This window comes from Phaethon aethereus (assembly GCF_964289735.1).
Source record: "Phaethon aethereus genome assembly, chromosome: 4".
Classification (NCBI taxonomy): domain Eukaryota; kingdom Metazoa; phylum Chordata; class Aves; order Phaethontiformes; family Phaethontidae; genus Phaethon; species Phaethon aethereus.
The window spans coordinates 78,595,661-78,610,248 of record NC_138578.1 but is presented as its reverse complement, the minus strand read 5'-3'; the positions used below and the strand labels follow the sequence as shown (position 1 = coordinate 78,610,248).

The 14,588-nt window shown below is 39.7% G+C and overlaps 1 protein-coding gene across 1 annotated transcript in view; it reads left to right on the top strand.

Moving 5' to 3' along the window:
• Positions 1–14,588, top strand: part of POLR1A (RNA polymerase I subunit A) — a gene marked incomplete at its 5' end in the record, with an annotated part of 33,685 nt that overhangs the window by 11,001 nt on the left and 8,096 nt on the right. The window contains 16 exons of the mRNA XM_081999086.1: positions 248–475; positions 906–1,160; positions 1,583–1,774; positions 2,568–2,711; positions 3,175–3,358; positions 5,359–5,441; positions 5,554–5,712; positions 6,045–6,143; positions 7,020–7,172; positions 7,362–7,444; positions 8,131–8,296; positions 8,814–9,035; positions 10,677–10,891; positions 11,537–11,704; positions 12,656–12,791; positions 13,710–13,867. Coding sequence (XP_081855212.1) covers positions 248–475; positions 906–1,160; positions 1,583–1,774; positions 2,568–2,711; positions 3,175–3,358; positions 5,359–5,441; positions 5,554–5,712; positions 6,045–6,143; positions 7,020–7,172; positions 7,362–7,444; positions 8,131–8,296; positions 8,814–9,035; positions 10,677–10,891; positions 11,537–11,704; positions 12,656–12,791; positions 13,710–13,867 — 2,645 coding nt within the window. The remainder of the gene's footprint in view (positions 1–247; positions 476–905; positions 1,161–1,582; positions 1,775–2,567; positions 2,712–3,174; positions 3,359–5,358; positions 5,442–5,553; positions 5,713–6,044; positions 6,144–7,019; positions 7,173–7,361; positions 7,445–8,130; positions 8,297–8,813; positions 9,036–10,676; positions 10,892–11,536; positions 11,705–12,655; positions 12,792–13,709; positions 13,868–14,588) is intronic.

Below are 14,588 nucleotides of genomic sequence, written 5' to 3'. Positions count from 1 at the left end.
TTTTCTATTGCAGTAGAAAATCATAAAAAGGACATAGGTTCTATTCTTATGGTAGGGTATTTGAAAACAGCAATGTATTTATTTGGCATGACAGTAGATTGAGGAGGATATGCATCCAAGAGCTTAAAGTAATTTACATTTACATTGTATGAGTTAACATTTGACACTATTTTCTCAATGACTTAGTACTATTTTAAGCCAAAGCTGAACAATTGGTTATTTCTTGCCTCTTTTCCCTCCTCTTTAGGTATTTGCTACCAAACTGACTTACCCTCAGCCAGTCACTCCCTGGAATGTCAAAGAGCTGAGGCAGGCTGTCATAAATGGCCCAAAGGTTCACCCTGGGGCCTCCATGGTCATTAATGAAGATGGATCTCGTACGGTGTTGAGTGCAGGCAGCCTGACCCAGAGGGAAGCCATAGCCAAGCAGCTCCTCACTCCTTCTTCAGGTGCACCCCAGTCAGGGCTGAAGATTGTGAGTATGACAAAGGGCTTGTCGGAGCCCTCTGACACCTGTGGTCATTTTTTTTTAAATACTCCTACTACTGTCCTTGCTGGTGATTCCAATGGGCCTGCTCACAAAGGCTCCCAGGGCGGGGGTATCTTGACTTTTAGTAGGTGGCTTAGAAAAGGTTGGGAGGCTTTGGTTAAATAGCTTTTCTCATTTACGAATGGCATAATTTCCTTTCTTTTTCGGTCTTTGATCTCTATATTGCCAAAGGAGAGGAGAGATAGGTGGAGCAGGGGGCATTCAGGGGCAAGTAGTCTTGATTCTCTTACCAAGTTTTGCATAGAACATTAATACTAGAAAGAAAATGTTTTGGATATGTGTGTATTTTAAGATGCACTCTTTCAGAGGTGTGCATGGAAATACCTTAGAGGCAGCAAGCAAAATTCTTTTTCAGGTATGTCGACATATTAAAAATGGAGATGTCCTTCTACTGAATCGCCAGCCCACTCTTCACAGACCCTCCATCCAAGCTCACCGGGCCCGAATCCTGCCAGGAGAGAAAGTGCTGAGGCTTCACTATGCCAACTGCAAGGCTTACAATGCTGATTTTGATGGTGATGAAATGAATGCCCATTTTCCACAGAGCGAGCTGGGCAGAGCAGAGGCCTACACCTTAGCCTTTACTGATGAACAGTATCTGGTTCCAAAGGTAAGCAAAACTGTCAGATAAATTTCTTCCTTCGCATTTTTTAAGATTTTTTGTTTATTTTGTCTAATGATAAGTGAGATTGGTTGGGTTTTTTTAGTAGTTATTATTTAATTATTCTTAGTTTCTTTTCTGTCTCCACCTATTGCCAGTCTTGCTCTTTCCCTCGACAGATTCTTGTTTTTGAGGCATTGTTACTTGCTTTTCTTCTCCTCAAACTCAGTTGTTTTCTTCTAGAGAAAGCAAATCATATTCAAATAACCTTGTTCCTTTTAATGTCCAGGAGAGATTTAGTAGTGAGTTGTGCTGTGATGCAGAGTTCTTTACGAATTACTTTGATGCTTTTATCCAGCTGGAATAATTTTGTGACCTGCTAGCACATGACTTATTACCCTGCCCAACCCTTTTTCTTGTTGTTTCTTTAGGACGGGAAGCCACTTCCTGGCTTGATCCAGGATCACATGATTTCTGGAGTCAGCATGACAATCCGGGGCTGTTTTTTCACCAGGGAGCAATATATGGAGCTTGTTTACCGAGGACTAACAGACAAAAAAGGAAGAATTGAAATCTTTCCTCCTGCCATTATGAAACCACAGCAATTATGGACAGGAAAGCAGGTAGTTTATAATTTACTGGGCTGAAGAATGCTGGTGGTTCCAAAGCAAGCAGAATGCTAATGTTAAAACCAGTGCTGCTGAGGGTTGCTGAAAAGCCGGATCCCATCATCTAATCACCACCATATAGGTCTTGGTGTGTGTTATTGGAGCTGTGGGAGTCATCTTTCATTTAAAATGACAATATTAGAATAGTACTTTTACTTGCTGCTCTGAACAGTGTTGCAGATAGAAGTATAATGCTGCAATTTGCAGATGTGGGAGCAGAGAAGGAATTTCTTGGATCATAATAAACTAAGTTATGCCAGTCAGTGCTTTTAAATCTAAAGGTCGTAGGTAAATACTCTGGTATTTGACTTTTTGGTTGAAATCATCATTAGGTTGATGTAATATCTGGGAAGCCCAAATGAATGCTTCATTTTCTACTGTTTAAGAGGGTTTAACATTCAATCCAAGTATTATGTCTTACAGCAGAGCAGAGGAAATTCTCTGCTAGTTTTTCCTGTAAAACTGAACAGAAACTTTTTTTTTTAAAAATATATATGTATATATCTAATTATTGGAAAGGTCTTTGGTGCCATATGTTTCTGAATAACTATGTGTCTCAGCTCACTGATCTTTCAAAGGCTAGAGTAGCAAGGGGATATTCCTGTCTTGTAAACTTCAGATTTTTTAGCTTTTAAAGCTTTGCTGTCAGTGGGAAAAATAAGCTTTTCTCCTCCATGCCAAATTCTTTACATTGAGAAGAGAATACAGGAAATAAATAGTTTCTGCCACTTGTCCTGTTTCTTTATAGGTTGTTTCTACATTGTTAATAAACATCATTCCAGAAAACCACATCCCGCTGAATTTGACTGGGAAGGCTAAGATTGGTGGAAGAGCCTGGGTAAAGGGACCTGCAAACAGATGTCTAAATCTTGATTCAATGTGTGAATCTCAGGTATGCTGGGGCAGCGACTTGCAAGGCTGCACTGGGATGTACCGTAGTAACATTTTGTATAGAGTAGAGGAATGGAAAGGGAAGCAGGGGGATGACAAAGTTAAACACAGATATTGAGAAAGAATTTTTCCCAGAAGGTGGTGATTAGAGGATTGGCCTGGCGGTCATGGAAAACTATTCTGATCCTGATTGATAGAGATTCCATCTGCTTTTGTTAGATCATGTGTCTTCATTGTTTGACTTTATAGGTGGAAAAAATACAGATGGTGTTAGAAGTTCTATTTCTACTATAAATTCTGGAAGTGTAGATAATCTGACCGTATTTAACTGTTCACCAATATGTGGGCTTTTTAGACTTTTTACTTAAAAACCTATTTTCATATAGATTACACAAAAAAACCTGTAGAGATCATAAGAAGATCAGAATTTCTGTTCTCCTGAATAGCTGTGTTTTATTTTTCAGGTTATTATTAGAAATGGGGAATTACTGTGTGGAGTCTTGGACAAAGCTCACTTTGGCAGCTCTGCCTATGGCCTGGTCCACTGTTGCTATGAAATCTATGGGGGTAAAACTAGTGGGAAAGTGCTAACATGTCTAGGACGCCTCTTTACTGCTTATCTGCAGCTCTACAGGGGATTTACAATGGGTGAGTAACACAAGGACTAATTCACCAGGGCTGTAGTGCAGCACCTCCTGAGGTATAAAGCAGACATTGTTGGGTGTAACACATGCTAAGAGTTCTGTAAGTAAAGTTTTGCAAGACTGTCGTTGAGTGGGATGGCTGTTTGCCACTCTTTTTTCTTTTTTTCTTTTTTTTGGGGGGGTCTTTTTGTGTTCTGGCTGGTGCATAGCTGGCCTTCTAAGCATAAGGAGAAAGTATAATCTTGAGTATGTCCATCAGCTTCTTTCTTCTGTCCTGCCTAGTCGAAGTGTACAGAGCCTAAATGTCTTGTGTTGAAATTCTGTTTAGATCAAAACCTCCTATGCTTCTTTGTTATTTCTACCTCTCTGAAAAAAAAACAGGTGTGTAGAAACCAGAACAACTGATGAAGTGAGATGGAAGAACTTTGTGGGGTTGTTAGTCAAGTCTTGTATATCTCACTGTACTGTAAATCTTTTGGTAAATGTTTAACTTTTGTTAACAGCTGTGCAAACTTATACAAAAATGCACTTGGCAGACAGTAAAAATGTGACCACCACTCTACTCTCTCATCTTGCACTACTTGAAATATTTCAAATGACCATGTAGAATGTTACAAGATGTTTTCGTACTAATGAAATACTTACAGTATATAGCAGCAGGACAGTTTAAATTGGCTTTTATCTGAAGGCACACTATGATCACTTAGAGGTACGTAGAGGAACCAACAGACTGCAGTGAGCCAAGGAAAAGGGAGGGAGAGCTGTTGAACTGAGGAAGGTGATTAACTGACTGTAAGAAAATATGTCTTGAGAGCCAGGGTGCAAGAACTAGTTGATAATGAGCAAAGAAGATGGAATCATTAGAGAAGTTAAAACATCAGAAAAAGACAGTGGGTCTGGAGCAGGAGTTTGGGGTTTGGTAAAGATGAGATAATTCAGGATTGAGCAAAATGAGACTTTGGGATGAGATGAATAAGGTTCAGGAGAAGGAGACAAAATAGAAGAGACGAGGTTGTAGTAAGAAAAGGGAGAAAGGGAGAGCAGGGGCTGGACAGAAAGAGTGATGATAGAGGGACATATGTTAGGGCCATAGGCTCCTTTGCCTTGTAAATATATGTGTAACTCACTAATAAACTGTCCCACTTGTCCGCCTGGAACTGCTGTGCATGTAGCCTGGAAGGAACCTATGGAGGCGATCTAACACCTCTCCCTGCTCAAAGCAAGTCCTGCCAGATGAGCTTGTGCAGGGCTGTGTCCAGTCAAGTTGTGAATGTCTTCAGGGATGGTGATTATACAACCTCTCTGGGTCCCTGTGCCAACATCTGATCCTATACATTGTGAAATTTTTTTTCCTCTTAAAGAAAATTTTGTTTTCTTGTATCTCTAAAGGACAAACAAACACATCTTTCAGCCTCTCCTCCTCCATCATGTGCTCTAGGCATTTTAGTGCCTTCTGCAGGGCTTCTTACAAGTAGCCTACAGGAAGGAGTTAGGATTCCAACCTTTGATTTGTTCTAAGCTGTTGTTCTCCTGGTCCTGTCTTCACAAGGGTCTGTATTTTTAGTTTACCTTTTTAAAACTGGGAAATGACAGATGCTGCAATGGTCAGCAAATAGGAACTTGGAAGTGGATAAACGAGAAAAAAGAGTTTGATGTAGCTGGCCTGTAACATGTTTGTTAGTGTGCAGGTGTATCCGTTAAGATTTTATAGGCACTGTTGAAGTTAAGACTTCTTAAGTTAGGGAGTTGATTTTGCACCTTAAGCTTAGCTTAGCTGATGTTGCACATTTTGTTGATAGCCTATGCCACCTTCCTCAAAAACAACTCAGATTTTTTTTTCCTTATCAAACTGCAGTTAGTCTGATTTTTAACAATTATTATATCTTTAATTTTGACTTTCTTTTCCAGCTCCTTGCTGTCAAACTCCCTGACACCAAATGTGGTTCCTCCCACGATTCTTTTTCAGTTTAGATCATTATGTGGTCTGTTACTCTTCTTTAACAGGGATCGAAGATATTTTGGTTAAACCTGAAGCAGACCACAAAAGAAAAAAAATCATTGCAAAGTCAAGCCAACATGGTATTGAAGTAAGTCTGTCTTGCAGAAATTTTTTTCCCCCCATAATTAAAAATGTTTTAAATCCTGCCCTGTTTAATCATGTCTGCTTAGCACCTAAAAAACCCCATATTTTACTTTCAGGCTGTTAGAGCTGCTCTTAATTTGCCAGAAACAGCATCATGTGAGGAGGTCCAAGGGAAATGGCAAGATGCCCATCTCTGCAAAGACCAGAGGGATTTTAACATGGTTGATCTGAAATTCAAGGAAGAAGTAAACAGTTACAACAATGAAGTTAACAAGGTTGGCATTGAGGCATCTGTGTATACTAATCTGGTTTGGAGACTTTCTTAGTAAGTTAATTTAATACTGATGAGGGCTGCCTGACTGTTCTGGAGGCTGGAGCTTTCCATCTGTCCTCAGCGTGAGGCTTCGCATACTGCCTTACCTGTGCCCCTCAACCTTGTCCTCCCTGAATGAGAAGATGGCGTAACATTCAAGATGCTTTTAAAGTTATAACTAGGAATGTTTGTGGTTAGTCATGCTTTCAGTTTTTTAAAGCCTTCAACAGGAATTGCTTTGGTTTATTAATAATGGTTTGGTTTTGTTCCCTTTGCCCCACCTCAACTCTTTAGGTTTGTATGCCCCTTGGTCTCCACAGGAGCTTTCCAGAGAACAATTTGCAGTTGATGGTACAGTCAGGAGCCAAAGGATCCACTGTAAATACAATGCAGGTAATGACAGCTACAATACTTAGCAGCAGCATGTATTGATGTGATTTGTCCTAGAACATAAGCTATTGAGAAACTCTTGTATGGATACCAAAGCAAGATTTTTATTCTGGGCTTTGGGAATGGAGGCCTTTGGCATGGAAAAAATTTAGAAGAATATAATAAAGACCTCAGTGGGTGATGGAGGAGAGTCAATGTTTATTACAACCTTCTATTTTTGAATCAGTTCTCAGTACCTTAGGATTTATAGAAACTGCAGACCTTCTTTTTAGAAGGAATGCTGCAGATTATACAAACAAACCTACTGTAGGCAAAACAACTTTTCCTGGCCTCTGTTTGAGACTGACCTGTTTCCTTCTTCTGCTACTGAATAGGAACAACTAAATCTTACTTTGATTTTGGTAGAAATGGCAAGGATGCTTTTTCGTTTTGCCTTCTACAACACAGACACCAAGCAATAAACACAAAAAGGCCAACTAAAATTCTGTCGCGGATAAAAGAGAATGACCAATGACCCTCGAGAGAGAGAGGGTTTTGTTCTGCTGAGAGGTGGTGAGGGTAGTGTAGGGACCTAAAAAATATTTGCGATATTCTTAGTTTCCCATCTTTTTGTATTAAAAGAAACATACAGGATGAGAATGGAAGTGTTGAGGATGAGTCAGGGGCCTGGAATAACTTTAAAAGACTGGATGAGATCTACATGCCTTTTTCTGCCCATCAGTAGCAAGAATGTGTAATGAATGTGTCAGCATTTATTTAAAGAACATTTAGGGAACATTTTAATTCTTTTACTATGTTTTTCAAGGAAAATTGTTGAACTTATATGAGCAAAAAGTTGGATGGAAAAGTGAGGTTTCCTTTTTTCCTGTTCATGTTTAGATTTCTTGTTTGCTGGGCCAGATTGAGTTAGAAGGTCGAAGGCCCCCACTGATGGCATCTGGCAAATCACTACCATGTTTCCAGCCTTATGATTTTTCTCCTAGCTCAGGAGGATTTGTGACTGGCAGATTTCTCACTGGGATCAAACCTTCTGTAAGTTTAATGCTGCTTGTGCTTATACTGAAGCTTATTTAAATCTTGGAATTTTAATACAGAGTTTCTGCGATTATAGATAAATCAGCTTTGTTCACCCTGCTTTCATATGTAGCTTTTGAGAAAGAGCATAAATTGCCAGTCTTGTACTTCTCAGAAGAATGCTGATGATATTGTGCTTATGTTTAGGAATTCTTCTTTCACTGTATGGCTGGCAGGGAAGGTCTCGTGGATACAGCGGTGAAAACCAGCCGTTCTGGATACCTACAAAGGTAAGAGTGTTGTTTTAGAATTTGAGACTTTAAAAGGTCCTTTTGGTTGGTTGGGGTTCTGTTTTGTAGAGTATTGTAGGTGGGAAGAAACGCCTGTATCGCTTAGATTAACTTCAGTGTACTTGCCTTTAAGAAAAGTGTTTACTGTCTGTGAGTGTTGAATATATGTTCTAAGACAGGATTTCTAGAGGAATAGATCAAGTGGAACTTTATCATCTCTAACTTATCTCTAGCACATAGCAGCAGCAATGAGAAATCTTTTTTCTTGGTACAAGTAAAGATGTACAAATTCCAGGCAACTCTAGTTTTTCTTGCCATTGTGTGGCACTCATCTTTATTCAAGCAACACGTCCAGTATGTAGAAGAACGTGGAACTTTTTAATTGTTTCAGAATATAGTGAGGGGTTCTAGAGGAGGGATGCCCTGTGAGTAATTTGCTATTTCATTTTAAGTCACTTCAGTCCAAGGAAACTGGAGGGAGCAACATGCAGAAAGCTTTGCAGTATCATTACACATTTCACATGTGTGTCCTGTCTGTACGATTTTTGGCCTGCAGAATTTCTCATCAGCCCTGAAGTGCACTTAAGATATTAATGAAAACAGTATTTTTTCATGTTAGAGTTATCTCATCCTTGTTGCTTTGTAGCCTTTTAACAACATTTTTTTTTCTTTTTTCTTTGAAACAGGTGTATCATAAAACATTTGGAAGGACTGGTAGTTCAGTATGACCTGACTGTACGAGATAGTGATGGCAGCGTGGTGCAGTTTCTGTATGGAGAAGATGGGCTTGATATCCCTAAAACTCAGTTCTTACAACCTGAGCAGTTTCCTTTCATTGCAGAAAACTGTGAGGTAGAACAGCTGAATCTTAAGTATTTACATGGGGAAGGCTGAAATGCATGGTTAACATCCAGCGTATCTGTTAGGCATCTACTGGCATAGTTGTTTCTCTCAGTCACTCTCAGACTAACCTACATTTTTATTTGCCATTATATTCAAAATACAGAAGCAAATCTTAAGTCTGTGGCAGGATTTAAGCAGCCTCAGTTTCAATGGAGCACCAAGCATTCTCCCTTTTGTCTTCTATTCTAACTCTGCAGTTGGATTCAACACAGATGACTTTACTGTTTAGTCTCTCAAGTTTGATGACTTCCTTCTACCAGTATCATCACTGGTTATTAAAGAATTGTGCTAGTCATATAAAGATGTAATGAGTTTTATCTCAACTGGGTTGAAAACCAATTTTGAAAATTGTTTTACAGCAGATGAACATTTTGAGCAGCAGCAGCAGACCCTTTCAGTTTGCTTTGCCCTTTCTGCTACAGTGAGCATAGAGAGAAGAACAATCATACAAATAACTCTTTTACAGGTAATCCAGAAGGCAAACCATCTGGATGAAGCTTTAGCAAGGATGGAGTCTCACCAAGCTAACCAGCAGTTCAAAGCCATCAAAAAGTGGCGAGCCAGGCACCAAAGCTCTCTGCAAAGAGAAGGAGGTTTTCTGATGTTTTCCCAAAAGAAAATGGCAAGTGTAAAAGCACAGATTCCAGGAGGAGAAATCAAAAATGGAAGAAATCCTGCTACTTTACAGGTAACACAGGAGCAGTTGAATTGACTGAGCCCTTTTGCAGAATTCAGTGGTATTTTTTTTTTTAATGGTTTTTTTTTGTCCCAAGGTGTTTCACAGTCTACATATGCAGGTTACCTTTTGAAGGAATCGTATGTCAGATGTGTGGGTAATGAAGCTGGGATTAATTTATTGCTGCTATAAAGCCTGTGGGCCATAGTGCTAGGGCAGAGGCTAAAAACTTTGATGTAAAACTGGTTTCAGAAAACAGACCATGTTTGCAGGTGGGTTTAGGGGGGTTGTTTTTGTTTGGGTTTTTGGTGGTGAGGTTTTTATTTTGGTTTGGGGTTTTTTTGGGGGGCATGGGGTTTGGGTGGGTTTTTTCCGGCATATACACAAAGTAGATCTCTTGATAGAGATATGTGTGCGAGCGGGATGAGAGCCTGTTTAAATGCGCAGGTCAGAGAACTGAGCCAGCCCTGCCTGGTGTTAACCTTCCTGGTTAAGCAGGGTACTCTTGCTTAAGTCTGTTGTATGTGAAGGCACTAAATCTATATGTTATGGCTTCTAATGAAGAATGCATGTATGGACACGAAATGCAAACAGGTACTGCTTCACAGCCTTGCTTTCACAAGCAGTTTGCCCTGGTAGAACGTGGACAGTTACCATGAAACTCCCAGTTGAAGGTGTTGATATACAGAACACTCTTAGCTTGTCTGCAAATGTTACGCATAATCACTGGTTCATTTATTCAGCTATGCTGAATTTGTGTTGGTATTGGCACTTTTGGTAACATTCAAAACAATTTGGCCTGGGGATTCATTTACTATTTGCTCAATTTTTCTTTCATCAGATAGGTAGATGCAGATACGTGTTTATCTCTGTCTCAGTATATTATAAAGCTCAGTGGCTTGTGGCATGGAAGTCTGTCCAGTTCCTCATTCATAACACAGCAAGGCGTATAAAAGATAGATTTATATAATTTTCTCTATTGATTTTTTTAAAGTTGATATTAACTTTTTCCTTTATTAAATGCAACATTTGAAATGTTACTTGAAAGACTAGCAAACTGAAGAACAGAAATGAAATGACTCAGCATGCATAAGATGCAAGCTGTGTTTAAGGTCTCTGCTGGACTATTGGGCTTGCATGTTGACAACTGAAAATCAGAGAAGCTGCTTTGTTATGCCAGCTTTAGATGGGTGAGGTGATGGTCAGCTAGAAGTAAAGATTTAACTATGTTGAGGGGTTTCATTCCCAAGTTAAAACGTTTCTTGGAGGGCTGTATTTCACTGATTTCTGGAGTATTTACTATAGGTAGATAAGTCTGACTATTTCAAGTTTGTAAAGAATCTTGAAATCATTTGGGATCATGGTTTAGGGGACATGGTGGTGCTGGATTAATGGTTGGACTTGATGATCTTGAAGGTCCTTTCCAACCTAGTGATTCTGTGATTCTGTGATCAGAAGTGTTAAGTACCAGAAAATGAAGAACACTGTATTTGTAGCTGAGTCGTTTGCTGTGTTACATGTACACCCTTAAGTTTTACGCAGGTAATCTTTTTCTCCTTCATCATCACTTAATTGCTGGTGGAAGTAGTGTTACGTGGTTTTGGTCTTATTGTGGATAAACCACTCTGCTTAAAAATCTCCTCTTAATTTCAGTTATTGAAGATGTGGTATGAACTAGATGAGAAGAAACGAAGGAAGTATCTGAAGAAGACAAATAAATGTCCTGACCCAAGCCTTGGTGTTTGGCGTCCAGACACTTACTTTGCATCTGTTTCAGAAACATTTGAAAATGGAGTCGAAGATTATATCAAAAAATGGGAATCTGAGAACATACGAAGTTATATGCACCCAGCACTTTCTTCTGATAGGTAATAAGTCTTGTGTCTTTACTACTTTGCACTGAGCCAAAAAAACCCCCAAACCTATTTTTGGACTGAGTTTGCTAAACTCTTCAGTGAAAAGTCCTTATCAACTCTTGTTCTTGTTGCAACCTTTGTGAAACAAAGTAATGCGTTTTGGAATGGTTCCTGAAAGCCAAGTGTGCTTAGTGTGAAGTGGAGAGGCCCTGGTCATCTGTTTCTTCCAAACCTGAATTTTCTGTGCTGCTAAGGGCTTTGACAGAGGCTTTATGGAATAACAGCAACATATTGCTGTCCCTCTACATGTAAAATAATACTTTACAAAAAACAAAAAATGCTTTTGCCACACCTTGGAGTTAGCAAGGCAATTAAGATGAGCAAGTGGGAGTAAATGGACTCTCTTTTGACATTCTGGGAGTTAGCAGTAGAAGTAAAATATGGTTTGGCCAAGGCCCCAGTTCTGTGTTAATGGGCTCTGTTTGTCAGATCAGATTGGGATAGGCAATTTTACAGTTTCTGGATTGTATTTATCCATAAACTACCAGGAGAAATTGGCTGAAAGAGGTAACTTTATTGGACTGAGCAACGTTTCAGTCTCTTCTGAGTTCTTTATTTTGTACTACATTTGAGCTAAACCTCATTTCCTGTCTTCAGATTAAAGGATTTGTTGTATTTAAAGTGGCAGCGATCTCTTTGTGACCCAGGAGAAGCTGTGGGTCTTCTTGCAGCTCAGAGTATTGGGGAACCTTCCACACAGATGACTCTGAACACCTTCCACTTTGCTGGCAGAGGTGAAATGAATGTCACATTGGGTATTCCAAGGTGAGAAAACTGTGTTCTCAGTTTCTTTGCCATTTTTGGCACTTACATAATAATGCTTAATCTCACTGGCAGGTATATTTGAAAGCAGATGATCATTCAGTTTAATTTTAAATTGTGCCTGTTCAGAACTATTTTAACATTTTACAGTTTTACAGTTGTTTTGGTTCATTTTCCAGGTACAAAATATCTGTGAAGGCCCCTTACTTTTATCTGATGTGTAGCAAATGGCTTATTTGTATTTTATTCAGTACAGTATAAGCCTAAAGAAATGGCGCTTTGTGGGTTTGCCCTCTGCCGACCTCTTCTGTCCATACTAACTTTTAAACCTATTTCTTTCACAGACAAGATTTCACTGCAACTGTGAAATCTTGGCAGGTTTAGTATTATGGTAGAAAGGCTTAGTAGTATTATGTAGAAAGAGACCTGTTTTATAGCAGCCAGGTTTCCCCTGGCTCTTCTGCTTGGTGACAGTGAGTTTATCAGCACGCAAGCATTCACCAGCCTGTCATCAGCTTGTTTTGAATAATGTGGGTGCTGACCCTGGCCTCAGGCGGCCACATATGTGGGTGTGATGCCTTAGGTGGGAGTTGGTTGATGTTACTTCAGAGAAGCAGGGGAGGGGGAGAAAGTATGAGGAAGCATACATTATGCATCTGTAGGAAACAGGCTTCATTAGTTCTTCTGTTCTTGAAACAGCTTATTATCATCTCTACTCTCTTCCTGTAATTGGGGTGATAATCTAATTGAGGCAGTAGGACTACTGTTGTGCTGTGCCAGATGAGGAATCAGAAAAGTGAAAAGAAGCGCTGCAATGGAAACCACGGCTCTTGATGCATATGGCTTTGGTGGTACTGGCAGTTGCTGCATGCTGCCTAATTAAATGAACTAGATATTTGTTTGATTGCATAGTGCTTTTATCACTTAATTTGAAAGATCATTCTTTATCTAAAGGTTGCGGGAAATACTGATGGTGGCCAGTGCAAATATTAAAACTCCAACAATGAGTGTTCCTGTGTTCAATACCAAGAAAGCTCTCAAGAAAGTAAAACAGCTTAAGAAACAGCTCACAAGAGTGTGCTTAGCTGAGGTGAGCTTCCTATTCAGTGTATCCTTTGAGAGTCTGCAAAACAAAGTTTCCTATTTGAGCTCATCAGTTAGTCTGGCTTTGTAGCAGTTTCCATTTTTGAAGGCTTATCTTTGGGCGCAAACTGAGAGGGTCCTTTCTTTTCACCTCTTGCATACTGAACCTGTAATAGCTGCTAGGAAGTGGAGTGTTGAAATGAATTGGTTACTGTGGCTGTGTGAGACTTCAGTTTAACCCATATTGTCACAGGCTACAAACTCTCTATAGAACTTAATGGGGGAGGGTAATACATAGCAGTTGTATAATGGCAGGGAGGAATTATGTTTGCTGCCATAGCCTTGTTTGTTTTTTTTCTGAAGTTCATTTTTGGTCAGACTCTAGAATTGGAGGGGCTTTGTTTTGTCTTTAGCAAAACAAGCTAATCTGGCTATGGCTGTGTGGCTCCTTGGAGACTCAGTATACTGAAGCCTGATGTATTCTGTGCTGCTTCTCCTCCTAAGAGTACATTCTTTCTTGTGCTTTCCTGCCCTACCCTCTTCTGTCTTACTCATTTCAAGTTGAAAGTAGCAAGGATAGAGTTAAGACTCAGCTCTGTGCTGAAATACTGTTATGCTCAATGAGCATGGGTGAGTAAAAGGAAGCTGTTGGCTCACTAGGAAGTGTAGTCTCTTGTGAAGGATTCAGGTGAGAGATGAGGCTGTTCTCCCAGTACTGTTTAAGTTAATTGTTGGGAGGAGGTTTAGCCAAAAAGAGTGCAATAGGATAGAGTTCTTTTGCCCAGGAACTGCCACAAAGCCTCCAGAAAAGTGTGCCAGTTAGCCTTGTTGTAGTTCTGGTCTGCTATGGAAAGCATTGGAATTGCAGGAGGTAAATGAAGTGTCTTCATCAAAGGAGTAACATTCCTGCTTGGGGCTTTTGTAGGTCTTGCAGAAAGTTGAGATAGAGGAATCCTTGCGTGTGAAGTGCAAGCAGAACAAACATCGCTTCTACAAAATCAGATTCAATTTCTTGCCCCATGAATATTACCGAGAGGAGAAGTGTGTGAAGCCCAGGGAGATCTTGCATTTCATGGAAACAAGGTGAGTTTGCTTTCATATACTTTAGTATTTGCTCTTCTTCTGCCTTTCCATGGCCTCTAAGGGTCACTGCATGTTGTTTATTACTGCTGCTATGGCTTTCAGAGCAGCAGCTTTCTGCAGGTGCACTTGCTGAAGCATCTACACAGTTGCTTTGTGTGTCTTGAATAAAGCTGTGGATCTGTGGCGCGGTGACAGTGCAGAATTCTATCAAAGCAGATCTTTCACATGTCTCCAATATACTTGGAGAAGAGCCATATAAGCAACATCTCATTCTTTATCTTTGGATGCTTAAATATTTATTATCAGCAAAAATGTTTGAATACTTTAGGCACCCCTTGGTGCTCTCATTGAACAGAACTAAACTTTAATTTTTAAAGTTATTTTTTAAAAATAAGTAAATGGGAAGAGGCTGGCTTCCCCCCACAGCTTCCTTTTTTTCCTCTGCTTCCTTTCCCCATACCTGGCCAAATTTGTGTAGTTAAAAGTAGACCATGTAATGGTAAGGGTCTACTGAAAGCTGTTTTTGTTTTGCAGAAAGGTTTCATTGATTTCTTTCTCCATCAGGCCACACGAGTTCAAGCTGGGTAACTTTATTTAACAATTTTGCATGTGCTCATTGGCTTAAGTAAAAAGAAAGTCCAGTAGTAAACCATGTCTTCTGAAGATGTGCAGATTTTATGTCCAGATGAGCTTATAATTTTAAGTTTTGGATGCATGGCTA